The following is a 20,848-nucleotide window of genomic DNA, read 5'->3' as shown; positions in this document are numbered from 1 at the left end:
ATAATCATTATAATATTATAATAATCATAAAATTATCTAAGCCATAATTTTCAACTATGATCATTAAGTTATGAAATTATTTAAGAATTTTTTTTATTAAGCATATTTATAAGCACTGATTTCTAGAATAATATTTATTATTTTAATTTTTTATTTTCTTTATTTTTTTTTAACTACTATGTATTGAATATAAGTATAACTTTTATAACAGATATTTAAAATTATCGGTATTTTATTTTCATTGATTTTTTATTCCATAAAAAAATTAATATATTTCTGCCATTGTATGAATTTATATATATTTAATTTCATTATTATTATTATAATAATAATTAAATATCAACACGAAACAAATGTAGAATAGATGGATAAATACTAACTTACGGATAAATAAATGCAATAAATATGAAAAATTCTCTTACATATATCATGAAATTAATTGAGATTTTTATTTCTTTTTATATTTTTATTTTATTTTATTTTTTTTTATTTATTATTCTTTATTATATTCAATAAAATACAAAAAAACTTCTAGTTCTAAATGACTCACATTAGAATTAAATTTCGATTTCGTTTATAAGTAATAAATTTGAATTCAGATTTTTATCCGATATATCAGTATTCAATTATATATTTTTCTTATTAGTAGTTTCGATATGTATATACATATATATACATATATATATATATATATATATATATATATATATATATATTTATATATTATAGGAACGATTAAATGAATATAAAAGTTATTAGTTCTAAAGCTTTCAATATTCAAATCAATTTAATTTTTGGTTAAGAAGCTAAAAAATTATTTCTTTTATTAAATGAAAAAAATATTTAAAAAGCATTTTATTTAAAAAAGATAGTAATTATTGATTCAACTTTATTAATAAACGCTTTGACAAAATTAATAAAAAAATGATTATAAATGATTATTATAAGATAAAAATGATTTAATATATATTTTATTTTTTTAAATAAGAACAATAATCAATAAAAAATGTGTATAAAATAATTAATATTATTTAAATTATTGAAGATTATCTAATTTTGAAGATAATCACAATGGAAACTATTAAAAATAATAAAAAGTTTGTGGTGTAGAAATAACAAACAACATGTAAAAACATATAATACATATAATACATAACATATAATAAAAAACAAATATTGTTCTTAATGTTATTGAAATTTGATCCAAAAATGTAGCAAAGATGATTAATACTAATATTCTTCTAATATCAATTAAGCATGCTTAATATTATTACAAAACCTATAAAAGGATTGCAAAATCTCCAAATATTCTGATATAAGTTTATATTTTTGAATTATATTCATTATTCAATATTCAAAAAAACTCAATGGTTGTAGGTATAGGTGGTTATGAATAGAATCTTATTGCAATTTGTAAGTCTAATAAATAATTAATTAATATCTTCATTATAATTTAATTTTATAAAGACAATTTTATTAATATATGTAATGTAAGATAATTTATTAATTTATTAATTATTTTACTTACATAAAAGATTTGTAAAGATTTCCCATTTATGAATTAAATTGGAATCTTCAATATATATATATAGAATTAACAATTCAATTATTTCTTAAATTATCAACAATTGAAATAAAAATTACAATATATAGATTAAAAATTAGATTTTAGTTTTGATTATAAACCAATTATAGTTATTTAAAATCATCTATTATCATCAGTATTGCATATTTTTTATTTTTCATTTTCTTTTGATTTTTATTTTATTGAATTCAAAAAATGAAGATCCTCATTGTTCTGGATTTTTTTTTAATTTTTGTGTTTATAATAATGCTAAAATGATATTGGGAGAACAAATTGCATATTAAATAATTAATGGATGGCCAAATATATGTTCAATTATGATATCAGAAAATGGAATTTATCATTTTGTTTTAATATTATTCTATTAATATTTTAAATTTTATATTTATTTATTGATTCATAGATTTCTACCAGAACAAAAAAACAATTTGATTTGGATAACTAAAAGATTTTATGAATTCACAAAAAATTATAATATATTCCCACATAATGAATTATTAAGTGAAAGAAATTTAAAAATGGATTCTTTCTATGATGTAATTTAATTTTATTAAATTATGAATATGTGATAGATAAAAATAAATTATTGTATATAATCTATTTATTGCAGTTACTTATTGAAAAAGATGTTACTATGGAGAAATGTCAAAATTAAAAACATCTTGGATGGTTTTCTCAAACTAACAAAATAAAAATTATATTGTATAATTATGATAAATATTATGGTTTAATAAAAAATCAGAATAATATCATGCAATATTAAAAAATATATATATTTTTCATTTTTCATATAATAAAATAATAAATAAATATACCAAGAAAAGAAAAAAAAAGAAAAAAAAATATTAAATGATTAGATTCAAAAAAAAAATTATTATAAAAATGTTACATTATTCAACATGTCTCATCTTGAAAAATTTTATTTTCATAAACCTGTTCAAAAAGCAACAAATTATTTGTTTACAAAACAAATACAAATTGTAATTATAATAAAACAATTTATACTTGCATGTGTTAAATTATACTAGAAGAGTAGAAGTAGATTCCACTATGACAATTTTAAAATTTGAATTAGATGGAATTATAAATTCAATATTTAAAGAAAAAAACTTTTATATTGGTATTTCTTTTATATGTAGTTGTAACATTACTATTAGAAATTATGAAATAATAATTTTTTTATTTTTGTTATTAGTTTCAAATAACATGTTAGCTTATTATATATAAGTTCATATAAAAAAAGTAAAATGGAAAAAGACTTTAATGTATCTATACATAATGTTACTGAATATATCAATATTTTATCTGTTCAAGGAAAAATAGGTAATAAATATATTATATTTAGATTATTAAAGTCTAGATATTAATATATAATAAGTCTAGATATTAATATATAATTTATAGCAAAAATATAATAGAAATGTTAATTGAAGATAAAATATCAGAATCTTTCAAATCATTCAACTACAAATTAAAATAGTAAAAATTAAAAACAAAATTATACATTTGATTAGATTTAGTTTTGTTAGAGAATTTGATTTTGAATTACGTATTTCAAAATAATCTTGTCAATTGATTTATAAAACTTTAATAAATTGCAGTGGATTATATAAAATGAAACATATCAAGCATTAGTATTATAGTCTCAGTTATGAAAAGAATACATGGTAATATAATAGCAGAAAAATACTAACTTTTATTTTATAAATATATATCATTAACATTAATAATAATTATATATCTTTCAGGTCATCAGTATCACTCTTTGAGATTTGGATTTTAGAACAAATCATAATTCAATAGAAGCTAACTTAGAATTATTTGTCATATCACTAGCAGATATTTAGAAAAAATAATAATTAATCAATTATGAAAAATTGCTATAAAAAGAAATTGTTGCATATCTATATAAAAGATTGGTATATTCTAAAATATAATTTTTATATTCTTATTATTAATAAAATGATATTGATAACATGATAGTTTCATTTCATTGGAAATTATTTATAAAAATAAATGTCTTATTGATTATTTATACAGAATAGAATATGGATATAAAAATATTATAGGTAAATAAAATATTATGTTAAAAAATTATAATTAATATTAATTTTAGGTACATCAAATATTCAGAAAAGGAAAATATAATAAAAGAATATCTTTAATATAGTAATTATGAGATTGAAACTATGAAAAAACAATATACAATGAATCTTTATTTTTAAAATATATTTGATTCTATTAAAAGATTATTTATAAAATTTAAAACAAATATAATCAACAATTATAAAATTTAATTAACACATTTACATTTATCCTGCTAAAGGATTAGCATGTATAGTTACATTGTTTATTCGAGTTTCTGTAAGAGGTCTGTAATTTTTTGGATTTACTGGCAATTTTTCTAGTTGTTCAAGGGTTTCTAAGCCATCTATTATCCTAAAAAATAACAACTAATTTGATAACTAAATTATATAAATTACATAAATGTAATAGATTTAAATAACTTTAAGATTAATATAAATTTAAAAATAAATATAATTACTTTCCAAATAAAGTATATTTTAAATCTAAGTGTGGTTGAGGCCCATATGTTATAAAAAATTGACTTCCATTTGTATTTGGACCATTATTAGCCATAGAAACAAATCCTCTCGCATTATGTCTTAATTCTTCTTTAAATTCATCTTCAAATGGACGATTCCATATTGATGTTCCACCTTTACCAGTATGTGTAGGATCTCCAGTTTGCACAATAAATCCTTTTATATTTCTATGAAATAAGCAATTGTCATAATAATTGCTAGCACACAATGCAAGAAAATTCTGTAAAATTATTTCAATATAAATAATTCTTAAAAATTATTACAAAACAAGAAAAAAATCTTACTTCACATGTTTTTGGACACAGCTCACAAAATAATTCAATTTTTATATCCCCAATGTCAGTATGTAATGTTACACTCTGTAAATAAAAATTGATTATGACATATATATATATATAAATTATTATATAAATAATAATAATATATATACATATATAATAATATATATATAAATATATATATATATATATATAAAGTAATTATGAAAGCTAATTCAAATCAACAATAGAAAAATAACAATCATACCATTTTCAATCATTTGTAATCATTCATTAATTTAATTTAAAGAATAAGATAGATTCTTATATATAAAAAAAAGGAAATGTACATATGTATATATGCAAACTTAAGCTACCATATTGAAAATTTATAGAATTACCAACCAAATCAAATATATGAATATATTTATAAATGAAATTAAATTTAAATTGATGTATTAATTTAAAGAAATTATAGAGAAAATAACAAAAATTGAAAAATATATGTAAAATAAAGAAATATTTGCATCATTTATAAAGAATATAAACTATTTTATGAAAGATATTCAAATATTTGTAACCAACTTGACTTTGGTTCAAAACGGTAAGGAATCATAGCAGCGCCACTTATTTCTGCTGAATCTTCCGCTCATTTCTTGTTACAAGTAACGGTTAAGTAAAAAAAGATATTGAATATTGTGGCACAGGTTTAACTTGTAAAAAGCATATGTAATATTATTTAAATTGAATATAAAATTATATTCTATATAATAAGTAAGAAAAAAACTTAATTGTGAAATTTATTACAAAAGAGAGTGACAAGAAAACCTAAACGAGTGGCGCGTCTGTGCAAACGGCTCCTCTTTGGTTGCATGACGTAATTGTATTGATCGCGGAAGAAGAGCCGAAAGTCGCGCATTCGCCATCTTGAACGAATTGTGGAAAAGAAGTTTCTGTGTCTCGCAGGCGCGGTACACTTATAATAATTGTAATCCGTGACAATCCGGACATTAATTAATTTAACTGGGAATTAACCCTTTTGTGAATTAGAAACCCATTTGGAGCGGACCAAGGCAAGTCATATTTCTTTGATTTACTTCTTCGTCCAAATCTTTTTTTCTAAGTAGAAACATCCAACTTTATGGTCTGATCATTTAATTTCAAAAATTCTCTTTTAATTTATATCAATAATATAATATTTTTTAAATTTTAATAAGCTGTTAATTTTATTAAGTTTTTCTTATTAAATTTTACATACACTTTGACGTGAATCTTTTTGTTTTGAATTTTCATGATTTTGACATTGCAATTTTAAAATTGAATTTAATCTTTATATTCCAATTATTCTATATATTCTTAATTATAATTTTCATTTATTTCATTTCAAATAATCCATTACTTTGTAGATTGTTCTCTATTTTTTATTAATTTATATTTCGTGTATCCCTTTTCTTCTTATAATAAAAATTAGTGAAACTTGTCCGCTTTCTACTTTACATTTTACCTTGCATTTCACGCATTGAGTTATCTTTTCTCTTTTGCAATATTTAAGTATTATTCCAATCAATTTCATATTTTTATAAGTACTTATATCATTAATATATATATTTTTTAATATAATAATTTATGAAGAGTAATTTACCACTTATTTTTTTTAATTTTATGATTATTATTTGCAATTAATTTTGTTTTCTTACATATATATATATATATATAAAATACACACACACACACAACTACATATATATTTTTTTGTAGATTTTGTTTCAATTGTTAATTTCTCATTTAATTAATTAGAACTTTTTATACTTTTTGTAAATTTAAAATGAAAAATTTAAATATATTAACATTTTCATTTTAATATATATAGAAAGTAAAAAAGAAATTAACTTTATATTTTTAATATCTTTTCTTTATATAAAATATTTTTTTATATATTAATGTTTATAAATATTAAGCATAATAAAAAAAATTATTAATCATAATTCATCTAAATGAATAATGCATAATAATTATAAATATTTTAATAATTAAAAATAGTTTGTTTTCATAATGAACTCAAGAGATTACCTTGAATTTTTTTAATGAAATCACATAATTTTATTTCCATCATATAAAAGACATTAAGATGAATTGAATAAGTGATAAAATATGTTATTAAATTTATAAACATTAATATTAGATTTATAATAGTAATATTTATAATAACAATAGTAGTATTTATAATAACAATATTTTTTATTCAATCTATTTTTCAATTTATGATGGAAAATATTATATAATTTCATTTAAAAAACTTTTCATCTAAAATATTTTTAAATTTTTCTATGAAGAAAAATATTATTAATGTATAAATGATATTTATTGTTGATATAAATATATTGTTGATTTATTAATTTATATTAATAAATTTATATTAATAAATTTTTTATTATATTTTAAATAGATTAAAATTATATAGAATTTTAAAGTTTTAAATATATTCACATAGATAAAAAATTCATTCTTTAGATACATTCTTTTTGATAAAGAATTATTTGAAATATTTTTCATGATTTTTATTTTTATTTTATTAAATATAATTTGAAATAATGAAAATTGTTATGGAATATAAAAACATATTAATAAAATTAGCTATATAAATATTATTTATAATTTCAGACAAAGGGTTCGTTCTTTGGGTCTGATTGGTACTAAATGGTTGCCTGCAGACAGCATGTCTACTCTGTCAGGGCTTGTGTCGAAGGGGGAGAAAGGAAAATCCAAGTTTCAATCATTAGACATCAATAGCTTGTATCGGGTGAGTAGGGTGAGTTGGCCAAACATTTTTTTCTTTTTTTCTCCCTTTTAATTTATTTTTTTTTATTTCTTTTGTCTTTTCTTTGACTTTTACTTTTTTTTTACACAATAATATTTTATTAACTTTTTTATTTAATTTTTATTTGTTTAATTGTTGTGGAATCCCCAACAATTCCTGAAATTGAGATTCCAGTTTTTGAGCTATATATACTTTAAAAATTTAAAATATAATATATTATAAAATGAAAATTAAATAAAATACATTTTTTTTTATTTTACTTATAAAAAATATTTTTCCTTTTTCAATGATTCAATAAAATAAATGAAATAAAAAAAAGCCAACATTTCTCAAAATATCTTCCCAAATAATTATTATATTTTAGTTCTTATTTTACAATTAACAGAATGTTACTGTATATATTCCATTTCTTATCTTTTTTAATATATTTTTTTTTATTATTTATATAATTTATATTTTCATTATATATATTATTATATATCTATATATTATATATCTTTATTGATATTAAGAATATTAAAAATCAAATAATTATTTCAAGGAAAATGGAATTGGTATCCGATTTGTACTTATAGGGTGAATCTTTAGAACAACATCAACAAAAAAATACATTACCACGCAAACATGGAATGCAAAGTCTTGGAAAAGTGCCTTCGGCACGGCGACCTCCAGCTAATCTGCCTAGTTTAAAAAGTGAACACAGCAGCAACGATCCAGCTGTCAGTCTTGTACCAAGTGGAGGAAGTGGTTGGGCTACTACTAAAGAGTCGACAACTACCACTACTACTACAACTACTACAGCTGTAACCGCATCAGATACATCTACTGTAATTTTATAAATATTTATTAAATGAATTTTCTAGCATTGATAAATAATTTTTGACATTATAGTATTTATTTATTGATATGTAAGAAATGTACAGAATTATTTTATAATTCTATATATATTGTTGTATTCTATAATTCTAATATATATTGTTATGATGAATACAATATTAGCAATATTTTTTTCATATAAATTTTTATTCATAAAAAATTGTTATGTTTTTCTTTTATATTATGTTTATTTTTTATGTTTATCTTATACTTTTTCATTATATATATATTACTTTATCATTATATATATTCATACATATATTATATATTATAAATATAATTATTTATATATTTATTTATTTTATTTTTAGGCAAATTCTTCAACAGCACAATGTGTAGCAGGAACTGTCACAACACCATCATTACATCCATTACTCCCAGGGCAACAAAATACTTCACAATCTTCATATTCTTCCGATGTAAACAACAAATCATCATGGAGTGCAATAATGAGCAGATCTGGAGATGGTATGAAAAATATATATTGTAAAGAGAAATATGTAATATTTTATATTACTTATATGATATATTTATATATAATTTTCTTTTTTAATTCTATTATGTTATTAATATTAAATAACATTTTTATGTTTTCTTAAAATGAAAAAGGAAATGTAAAATATAAATAAAGTAAAAATTAAATTTATTATTTCATTATTAAAAATTTAAAAATAAAATATATAAAATATAAAATATAAAATAAAATATATAAATATATAATTAAAAATAACATATATAAAACTAAATTTTAAAAAAAAAACTTAAATATTATATTTAAAATATTAATAAATATTTCAAGATTCCAAAATTATAAAATATATTCTGCAAACGGAATATTATTTATATAATGTGATAATTATGCATAAAATATGAAAATATATAATATATTAGAAAATTGTATATTTGATTTATAAAAAAAATTATTTTTTTTTAAATATTATCAATGAGAATTACTAACTTATAGTTTTTTTTTAATAGATAAAATTTATAATGTATTATTCCTAATTTTATTAGTTATAAATCTTAAATTAAAAAATGATAAAATATTGAATTAACAATCACATGGTCATAATGAAGTTTGATGTATTGATATTCAGGAACTGCAGCAGGAGTCCAACAACAATCACATCAACAGCAGCAACAACAAACAACAAGTCGAGAATTAAGTGCACAATATGGACCTGGTCCAAGTTTACGACCCCAAAGTACGATTATATATAAATTATATTAAAAATTGTATTATTATACAATTTATAATATACAGTGAAAAGATTTTTATATTATACAGTGAAAAGATTAAGTATATATTATATATATATATATATTATATAAAATAAATATTATATTAGCGGAAGGAAGTTGGATACAAGGTGGAAGTCGTACAACCAGTGGTGCAGGAATAGGAACTACTGGTTCTGGAAGTGGGAATTCAGGGGTCCAGGCCCCCCCTTTAAATATCACTGGACCGGCAGGAGGACATACCGATTTATCTGGAGGCAATCGACAGAACTTGGTCCAGTCTCCCAATATGGGTATGGCCCAGGGAGGCCCTCCTCATAGTTCTTCAAATAGTCAAAATGCTTTAAGTTCTAATTCTCATCAAGTTGGTCCAAATCTACATCATTATAGAGGACTTATTCCTCCATTTGTAAGTTTTGCTTATATATTTTATCTATATTATCTATATTTTAAATAATTAACTATAAATGTATTAAATACACATACAGATGTACAGAGGGAACTTTTCTGGTGGATTTCCTTCTCAATTTCCGACAAACACAAGTTCTAGTGGGCCTAGACCTCGGTTCAATTATCCCTCAGAACGATTTCCTCCTCCATCTGTTCGTCAACAAGAACGCGAGCGCGTTCCCGAAGAAGATATTATTACACGACCAATTATTAAAGAAGAAGATCTTACTCGAATGGACGATATTTCTCGTGATGCTGGCTGGGCAGCACATGATGATATTGATTATAATCAAAAACTTACCTTTAGTGACGATGAACCTGATCCTGAACCTTCGAAGAAAGATGAAAAAAAGGACAATAAGGAAGAAAAAATAGAGGAAAATTTAACAGATGACAAAGAAAAAACAAGAGATAACCGTGATAATCGTGATAATCACGATAATCGAGATTTGAAGGAATCCCGAGATCAAGCTACTCATCGTTCATGGACTCAGAGTTCTTTATCCCGTGATTATCGTGGTTCCAACGGGTCTGGTAGTTATAGCGGTCAGTCACAACTGCATTCGGTGCATTCTTTGAGAGGTCAGAACATTTACGTGACTTAGGTGCAAATCTAAATAAAGTTGAATTCATTTTCATTCATACCAGTTATGTATTGTGTTATATCTCATAAGTTTGTTCATGACATTCGTCTTCACTTTGAAAACAGGTGTAGAAGATGATGAAGCGTGGAACGAGAGACGCAGACTAAAAGTTGTTGAAGTAGCATCTGCTGTTGAACGCGCTCGACAACGGAAAGAAGAAGAAGAAAAACGATATCAGGAATCGACTAGACAAGCGGCAGCTAAAAAATTGCAAGATTTAGAACAAAAGTTAAAAGAGAAACAAGCTAATGAATCAAAAGGTTTAATAAGTGTTCCACCAGTATCGATTCCAGTTCCTGAATGGGAACGAGAAAAGGAAAATAGAGAACGAGAACGATCTGAAGGAAAAGATGAAAAATCTATAAATATACGTGAATTGCGTGAAAGTAGAGATGGTCCAAAAGACAACAGAGATTCGCGTGATCAATTATTGTCTGATTTTCGACAAACAGATCGACAAAATTTTACAAGACAAGATAGTAATCGTAATGAACGTGAAAGAGAGCGAGATCGCGATCAAAGGGATATCAGAGATCGTGAGCTACATGCTTCATTTTCTCGATATTATAAAACCAATTTACCACCTCGATTTCAAAAACAACAGGCAGAAAAAATTAATGCTGGTCTTAATCGAGTTTCTCCTAATACTGAAAGATCAACTAGCCAATCCGTTCCATTCTCTCAGCAGTATGATCCTGGTAGATGGGTTCATAATCACAGTTCTTTAAGTAAGTGCAATTTTAGTGATATTCATTCGTTTCTTCTTTTTTTAATAGTTATTTGGTGTTAACTTAAATAGTTATAATCAAGGAAAGGAATATAGTGAAGTCATATATATATATTTAATCAGGCATTAAAGTTTGCATATTTGGTAACTTCATTTAAAATTAGATGTCAATTTGTTTTTTATATGATGTACAATTCTTTTAATATGTAATATTGTTTTTTAATTTATACAAAATATTAATATATTTGTGGAACATCTTTGAAAGATTGATTTTAAAATCAAAACAAACAAAAATATATATATAAAAATATTGATTAAAGTTATTAAGTCATAAATAATTGAAGTTTGCATTAGATGAAACGAGATAGATAAAAGAAGAATATTATACTGCTATCTTGTTTTATGTCTTGCTTTATTTAATTTACTTAGCTTATATTGTTTATAATTTAATAAATGAGATTTAACCGATATTTTTATATATCAACATTTATTTGTTTTGACTTCTAAACTTTTCAAATATATTCCACAAATATATTAACATCCTATAGATTCCACTATATCACTTCTACTAATTATATATAAATATGCATGCATAATCATATTTAGTACTGCCTCATTAACTATCGCAGAGAAATGTAACAATTATCATACTAGATAAATATTTCGAGAATTATGACTGTTAATTCTTGATTTCTGAATTCATTCATCTCTTGAATTATTAAGAAACATGAAATATAATAGAAAAATTATTCTTATAATATTTGTTTTTTTTAATTATTATTTTATTATTATTAATTATCATATAATAATTCAATTTTATTCAAATTATTGAATTTAATATTATTTTCATTGAACAAATCTTAAACATATTAAAACATATTAAACATTTCTATTAAAGTATAGAAATTTTATTTTTGTTTTGTTTTGATTTATTATTAATTAAAGTAAATTATTGTGCATTAAAGATAATACTGCTTCATTTAAGCAGTTTCAAAAATTTTTGAAATTGAAATATTTGACAATTAACAAGGCATTACTATATATTTTTATTATATAGTACTTACTTTTACATATATTCACAAATATATTTCGTTAAATATACTCGCATACAAAACTAAATATTAAATTTTCATTAAAATATGATTAATTTAAACTATTACATTTTATGAAAAAAAAAATGTAAAATAATTTGTGTTTATTTTAAAAGATGAAATCTTTACTTTCACATTCCTAAATTTAATCTTTCTAAAAATTTTTTTTTATTGCAAAACTGAAGAATGAAGGTGAAATTAACTTTTTTCTATTTTTTTTTTTTATATGTTCTTATTATAATTTAAATGAAAAGTGGATTGTTGGCATTGAAATTTATTATCAGATTGCGGTAAAACTTATATCTCGTATATATTTGTTTAATGTGCATATATACGTGTTTAATATATTGTATTTTTAATTATTGTATTTTATATTGTATTTTAAATTTCATTAGAGTCTAGAATCATTTGAATTTTTAAAGAAAAAAAATAATTTCGCATTTTGTTTTGCAATAAAAAAGAATTTGAAAAAATCAAGAAGTAAAAATAGAATTTTAAAATCAATCCAAGTAAATTGTTATACAATTTTTTTTTCATAGAATTATAAAAGTTTAAATATTAATCATTTTTCGGCGAAAATTTTACATATGAATATATAAAGTGTTAATATATTTGTGAAATTTTTTTGCAGAATCAATTCTAAAAACCAAAACAAACAAAAATTGATATATAATTAAGATTTATTAGTCTTTATTTATTAAGTTATAAGCATTTGAAGAAGTAGAATGAGGCTGAATATCTTTATATCGGCATCATATTTTGTTCTTTATCTATGAATTTAAATTGCTTATAACTTAATAAATAAGCCTTAATTGATATTTTTATATTATATATCAAATGTATTTGTTTTAATTTTTGTATTTGTTTTAATTTCTAAAATAGAGTTTTTTAAGATATCCGAACATATTAATATTCAGTATACAAGTGTGTTTAGATGATAATAAAAAGAAAATTAGTAGAAATAATGAGTAGAAAATTTAAGGAATGATTTTAAAAACCAAAATGAAACAAAAAAGGAAGAATTTTATTTAATATTTTGTTTTTTAATTATTGAAAATTAAATATGAAAAATTTTTTTAGGCGTATTTTTTTAATACAAATAAAAAATATTGGAATTATAATAATTTTCAAATTCAATAACAGATTATCGATAGTTTATCTTATAAATAAGAAAAAAAAAAAATAAATGCATATAGTGCGATCATTTATAAAAAAAACTTAAATATTTATTTATTTAAAATCATAGAATTTATTTAAAATTCATTCGACTTATTTATTTTATCTATTTACTAATTTCTTATTATATCTATTTTACCGAAATCTATGAGAATTAAAATTTAATTCATCAGAATTAAAATTAAATTCATTAGAATTAAAATTAGAATTAAAATTAAAATTCATTCATAAGATTTTGGATCAAAAAGATTAAATTTATTTTTCTATGTACAAGTAATTATTTTTTTATAAAAAAATTCACATATATAAATATTAATAAAAAATAAAAGTTACATATATTCAATGTAATTCATCTTTTATAAAAAAAAAAGAAAATTTTTTTATTTTTTATTTTTTTTAGTAAAATTTTTCTAACAAAAATATATTAAATATATACTGTAATACTCAAATCAATACATATAAATCAAATATAAATAAATCAATTGATAATTATTTATTTCTATCTCATTCATATAAACCTCAAATGAAATTTTTGTATTTTTTTCTCATTTTGATTTTTCACGTCATTTAGAATCATTCTTTAAACTTTTTACCTATTTCATCTGAACACTATATCTATATGATGTTAGAAGATATGCAAGATATATTTAAAGGATCAATTCTAGACATCAAAATAATAAAAATGTTGATATACAATGTGTTCATGTTTCAGCGTTTTTTTTTTTTTTTGTGTGTGTGTAAGCAGTAGATTTTAGATAAAAAAAAAGCGAAAGTTTTATCATTTTTTATATATAACATTTTTTATGATAATCAGATTAAATATTTTAAATTTATAATAGTTGTGAAATGACAATTTCATAATTTTTTTAGATTGATACATTTCTTTTTATTCGATTATATAGTGTCGAGTTAAATTCAATAATCTATCATGATTAATATATTTTAATATATAATAATGGGAAAAAAATAAAAATATTGGATTTTTTGCAGTTTATTCGTTAACAAATTTTCAATAACGAATAAATTATACGAATTTTTGATATTTGAAAACTGATTTTCATCCATTGAAGACACATTAATTTTCATGAAATTGATATAACGATTGTCATGATCGTTCACTGAATTCGTAGCCGTTATCATGAAATATAAAAGAAATATTAGTATTAATTTAAAAAAAATCATAACATTATTATTTTATTAAATTTTATTGTAAATTTAAAAAATATATTCTGCTCATCATGTTGCATATAAAAAATAATGATGAAACTTTTAACTTCTCATTACTATTTTTTTTTTTAATCTAGTACTTGTAAAAAAAATATTACTAACTGAACATTTTATATAAAGTTATTTTTTAATAAGCAATTTAATTTTGCATTAAATACATTTTTTAGATATATGTCTGATTCGGCTATTCGAACGATAGAAAATATTTAATAATATAGAATATAAAAATATTTAATAATATATTCTAGAATTATGTAAGATTCCTGAATTAAACATTTTTGAAATGATTTATATATATTAATTCAAATATACAATTAACTATATTTTAATAAAAACCAAAAAATTATACAATTAAACAAAAAAATTATATGTTGTTGAGAAATTCTTTAAATATAAGCATTCTGAGATAACATCGTAGAAAAGTAATCTATTTCTTCGATTACGTTACATTATATTATCTTATTTATTGATATCAGGCGCTCAAATAATATATATAATTATTTTTATAAAATATTTGTTTTAAAATAATCGAATGCATTCTTTTCAGAGGATTTTTTTAAATTAGGTATAATATATATATATTATTATAAAAAAAATTTACGGTATTTTTTGATATAGTTATAAAATTTTAATTCAATTAACTTTTATTCAATATCATACTTTTATACTGAATTATTTCAATGTGCCATACTTCATAAAAAAATTGTAGATAAATTTTTTATATTACATTTAGTTTATTTATTTATAAAAATCCATAAGTCAAAATCTTTGACATGATTTAATTATTGAAACAACAGATTGTCAATCGTGAAATATTTTTCTGCGTGAAAAATATTTCTGATAAATAAAAATTAGATCTTGCTTTCAAAGATGGATGAAATAGAATGTTTTTTAAACATTTGATAAGATAAACGATATTATACTTATAATCTTATAATCTTCAATATTTATTTCAAATTTTTTGAAAATTTAATTTAAAATAATAAAAATAATAGTTGTTTCGTAAACGATTTAGATTGTCTATGAAAAATACAAAAAATATACTTGTCCACGAAGAGTTAATTAGCTAGAATTAGCAATAATTTGAATAAAATAAACGATATTATTTTTTTATTATTTTGTTGAAATGATATACATATAAAAAAAAGTTATTCAAAATTAAAACGTATATTGATAAAAACTTATTTTATATATGTAGAAAGTAAATTGACAAATATTTTTAATCATATTTTAGTATTATTTCTAAGAACTAATTTTTAAATCATATATTTTGTATTTTATATCATTTTGATGAATTTTCAATAAACGATATAATATATTCTTAAAAAGCCATATTATTTTAAAATGTTAAAATTTTAAAAAAAAACTAATATTTAATAGAAAATAAAAAGAAACAGGTTGTATATTTTATTGATTATTTGAATGTATATAAAATACAAAATGACTGATCGATTAAAAATATCAAATATCAATATTGTGATTATCTGAAAGATCCTATTAAGTTTGTATATTTCAAGTTTGTATATATCCATTATACAAGTTTAATGAAGCAAATCATGTTGTCAGATTATGTTACCATATAAAATTTTCCATTTATAACAAGTTTGAGCACAGATTCGCAAAATGCAATAATAAAATAAAAATATAACGATCCAATATAATGAGCCTTAAAAGACTGAAATTATAATCAAAATTACAATAATAAATATTAAGTACAAGATTAATATCGCTATTATTATAACTTCATTCATAATAGTTTCGATTCTGAAGACTCTGAAAACTCTGGAATACTCAAATTTGCTATAAATATGAATAGAACTAAATAGTGATATTAGTGATATTAGTATATTTTGAATGCTGTATATATTTGTCATGATGTAATTGATATAAATAATAGAAATGTAGCGATTGCATATTAATGCACATGATTTATTATAGATTTATATACAGATAAAATTTAATATAATAGTAGCAAGAATTTTATTTCGAAAATTATAAATTTGTGGTAGATTTCAAATCATAAATATCATTCTTAAAGCATAAGTTCGATCAAGCTATCGTATGCATTTTCATGCCCAAAAAATTTTACTTTCAATTTTTAGTTATAATTAATTAAAAATAATAATTAAAAATGATCACGATTATGAAAATATGTTAATACATATATTATCTAATCATTAAAATATGACTGTTCTATCATATCATTTAATTTTTTAAGAAAAGTTATTAACTGTAGTAAAAATTAAATATCGGAATAATTTCCTGGATACAATTTATATCTGATTTATAGAAATTTCAATTGCGTATTTTTAAAAAAAAATCTGAAAGAAATGCGAATTTAAATTTCTATTTTCTAGTTTCAATACAATCAGAAAAAAAATAAGATAATATAGATTAATATAAATATTGAATAAAAAAAATTCGAAATTATTTATTAATTACTTATAAATCTTATAAGATTATATATCTTATAAGATATATAATCTTATAAGATCTTATAAGATATATAATCTTATAAGATCTTATAAGAAGTCTTGACAGTTTCTATATTTCTTCTATAATAGTATCAAATCGAACATATAAAAAATAAATAAGAAAGTTTGAAAATTAAGAATTGGAGAATAAAAAAATAAATATGCATATATTATATCAATCTATATTATTGATATAATATTTTTATTACTTTAATAAAAATCTTTTTTTTTTTTTTTACTTATTGTTCTTTTCTATATCTGATTTGATTTTGTAAGTAAAATAATAAATATTCCATTTTATTTATTTACTTCAAAATTATTCCTTATTCAAAAAAATATTTTAAATAGAACTTATTTGTTTTCAAAAGGGAAGTAATTTAATAAATTTGTCTATACATGGATATGTGTAGAATATATAAAGATCAATATTATTTTCTTAACAAGGAAAAATTAAATAGAGTATTATTTGATAAATAGAATACTGTTTGTTTTTTATATAATAAATTTTACAAATTTCAAATTATAATTATATATATCAAATTAATATTTTTTAATTAATATTTTTTCAATATAAATAAGTTAATACTTTTTTTTAAAGAATAAGATGTATCGATTAATGCACCAAAAATTATAATTCTTAAATTATAATAATAATCTTTGTATATCTTTCATGCATCTGCATATAAACAAACTATACTAAATTATTTCTCTTCCGGACATGTTTCTATTTGAAACATTTTTTTTTAATAACGAATAATTCTAAAGATAATTTCATTTATTGAATAAAATGAGATAAATTGTATACATATAATAAAGAAACGAGAATACAACAGTAACAGTCAAGATTTTAAAAAAAAGATAATCATACAATAAAAAAAATATTTTTATAATTTTCATTCTTTTAATTCTTTCGATTAAAATAAATTCAAATACAACGTTAAAATAGTTTTATTAATAAGTAATTTTCTTTCGTTCTTTTGAAATGTCATTTTTTAAATATCAGTACTTGATGTTTATCTTTTTTAATTATATTTTTTTTTCATTTCGTTGAAATAAAAATAGAATTTTTCGAGTCAATAGTCGAAAATAAAATTTTTTTATCCTATTAATTTTAATTTTATTAATTTTTTAATCGAAAATTTAATGGTTTACTACTATATTATTACGATATTATTGTACTATTAAAATGCAGTTTTATCATTTGTATAGTATATTTATCTAATATTATATATATCTAATATTATAGTCTATATATCTAATATTATAGTCTAAAAAAAAAACAAAATTTTACTACTGTACTTGAAGATTTATTTATGTTATCTGCATACAGGTATGTAAAATAAAATTGTTTATAATTTTAAAAATGAACATTTATCATTTTTATATATTATTTTTATATATCAACTTATTGTTTAGAATCGATCCTCTAAAGATATATCTTGTGTATATGATGTATATTAAAAGATGTAAAATCAATTTATTTAAATATTTGTAATAATAATGACAAATATTTTATATTATTACTCTTTGAAATTATTAAATTTTTATTTGAAATATTATTAATTATCGAAATAGAATTTGATCGATTTCAGTGACCTTGAAATATGTTGGCAAAATCATATTCTGAAGTTTTTCTCTGTTAATCTATCAATCTTCAGAAAAAAAATATTCTTGACACTATATATTTAATATTACATATTTTTTAGGGCTTATGTTCGGATTTGAATTAGATTTGGATTAATTTAAATTAATTTGAATTTATAAAATCTGAGAAATATTCAATTTACGATTTAGCGAAGTAAGGCCTACATTACATCGATACATTTAGCTTAAGTTTTGATTACAATTAATGAGAGAAGCAGAACTTTTCAACAAATTGATTATATTTATTGTTATATATATGAAAAATATAAATATTTTAACTATAATAATCTTAAGATACATTAAATTTTTAACGTTTGTATAGCCATATTTTAATCCAATCAAAACTTAATTTAATAAAAAATTTAATAAAATTTAATAAAAGATAATCTTATAATTTGTCTTGAAAGTCCTGATTCATCTTCCATGAAATAGTATTTAGATAAAAATAATTAGATAAAAATCGTGATCGCTATGAGATTGTCTTCGTTATAGAACTAAACTATAATATAATTTAATTTAAATTTAATATTTTAATTTATAAAGTGTCAGAAAAATATATAATATTAATGAAATATAATATTATCTTTTAGTAATAAACAATGAACGATGACTAAAACCTAATTGAGAGAATGGCCTCTACATATATTAAAGTCATTGGAATTGATCCCTTGAACTATATAATTACTTATAAATGATATTAAAAATATTCTTGCTATTATTTCAAAAAAGTTCTTCAAACCAAGCAGCAGTTATATATAAGGAAAAGATGTTTAAAATGTTATGAAAAGATGTTTAAAATGACCTTAACAACATATGTCATTGAAATCAGTGAGGTGTATCTTATTTTTAATAATTATTATATCTTTTAGTATTAACAACAATTTTCAAAATATTTAAATCTTACATTCTATATATGTATTTTCAATATAAGTATATTATATATACTTATACATGTATATACATTCTTATATTGGAAAAATATATGGATTATTTACAAATATTTGTTGTACTACAAAAGATTGAATTGTAATTTGAGGGATTTAAATTTTTAAAATCTTTTATATATTTTTATAGATTTTAGCATATACAATCCAAAAATAGCTCTTAATAGAATTCAATGATTCAAAATTGATCTATATGTAATTTCCCATTTTTAAAAATTTTTTAATGACTGATTTAACTCTTGAATTCTTAAAATTTAATTAACATTTAAAGGATTAAAATATCATTCAAATTAACTTTTAGTTAAAAAATTCCTGATTAAAAATTTATATGATAAAATTAATATTATAATATACAAGATATTCTATTATTCACAATGTAAAAGATTGATTAGATAGATAGATAGATTTTTCATGAAAAAATAAAATTTAAAAAAAAATTTTTTTTCATTTAAGATTTTGTTTTCATGTTTGAACATTTTTTGAGTATAAAAATTGACTAATTTGCGATTGGATACAAATGAACTATCAATAAAATTTTATTTTATATGTGAAAATAATTACAAAATATACAAAAATATAGAAAATATATAATAATATAGAAAAATAAATTTTTTTCATTTAAAAATTAATTTTTAAAAAAATTTTGAAGAATTTTAAAATACATAATTGATTCCTTGATTATGTATTATCTTTAATTTTTATTTTCTCAAGAACTTAAGTAATCAAATTTTTTTTGTTCTTTTCGATTTACTTTTATGAATCTATCTAACTATTATTAATATAACAGAACAATAAATATATAAACTATATAAATATTTATTCAATAGAGATACATTATTATAAATTTATATTTTATAAAAAATATTATCATCATGATATTATTCTCGAATTCAATCATAATAAAATTTAAATTACGTTAGATTTTAATTTCTATCATTATAAGATGGTTAGCTATACCATAATATAATTCAATTTGCCTACATTATCGTACAATTTGAATTTTTTTGGAAATCAATTTGAACTTAGCGCATATTGTTGTTTTTATTTTAAAAAAAATTTGATGAAAATATGGTACATTTCTATATAATTC

The 20,848-nt window shown here is 20.0% G+C and overlaps 2 protein-coding genes and 1 long non-coding RNA gene across 6 annotated transcripts in view; 2 read left to right on the top strand and 1 right to left on the bottom strand.

Moving 5' to 3' along the window:
- Positions 1-2,780: 2,780 nt before the first annotated feature.
- LOC122714165 lies at positions 2,781-3,501 on the top strand. Its single transcript, XR_006346588.1, has 3 exons — positions 2,781-2,908; positions 3,187-3,252; positions 3,334-3,501. It is a non-coding gene; the product is annotated as an uncharacterized LOC122714165 (long non-coding RNA).
- A 298-nt stretch (positions 3,502-3,799) lies between these two features.
- On the bottom strand, positions 3,800-4,769 carry LOC122714175 (peptidyl-prolyl cis-trans isomerase-like 3). The gene is made up of 4 exons (XM_043935302.1): positions 4,717-4,769; positions 4,476-4,550; positions 4,131-4,411; positions 3,800-4,024 (listed from the first exon to the last, which is right to left on the bottom strand). The coding sequence occupies exons 1-4, from the start codon at positions 4,717-4,719 to the stop codon at positions 3,898-3,900; spliced, it is 486 nt and encodes a 161-aa protein (XP_043791237.1). The 5' UTR covers positions 4,720-4,769; the 3' UTR covers positions 3,800-3,897.
- Positions 4,770-5,084: 315 nt separating this feature from the next.
- LOC122714174 (protein PRRC2C) overlaps positions 5,085-20,848 on the top strand; it is a 31,314-nt gene continuing 15,550 nt past the window's right edge. For 2 of the 4 annotated variants that reach the window (XM_043935300.1, XM_043935298.1), the window contains exons 1-8: positions 5,085-5,521; positions 7,110-7,257; positions 7,842-8,093; positions 8,454-8,610; positions 9,240-9,347; positions 9,492-9,790; positions 9,870-10,413; positions 10,541-11,203. In XM_043935300.1, coding sequence (XP_043791235.1) covers positions 7,165-7,257; positions 7,842-8,093; positions 8,454-8,610; positions 9,240-9,347; positions 9,492-9,790; positions 9,870-10,413; positions 10,541-11,203 — 2,116 coding nt within the window. In that variant the 5' untranslated portion in view covers positions 5,085-5,521; positions 7,110-7,164. The remainder of the gene's footprint in view (positions 5,522-7,109; positions 7,258-7,841; positions 8,094-8,453; positions 8,611-9,239; positions 9,348-9,491; positions 9,791-9,869; positions 10,414-10,540; positions 11,204-20,848) is intronic. The other 2 variants (XM_043935299.1, XM_043935301.1) reach the window with 2 other exon arrangements.

This window comes from Apis laboriosa, unplaced genomic scaffold, assembly GCF_014066325.1.
Source record: "Apis laboriosa isolate Shangri-la unplaced genomic scaffold, ASM1406632v1 scaffold289_cov146, whole genome shotgun sequence".
In the NCBI taxonomy this organism is placed as follows: domain Eukaryota; kingdom Metazoa; phylum Arthropoda; class Insecta; order Hymenoptera; family Apidae; genus Apis; species Apis laboriosa.
This window is presented reverse-complemented; position numbering and strand designations above follow the sequence as displayed.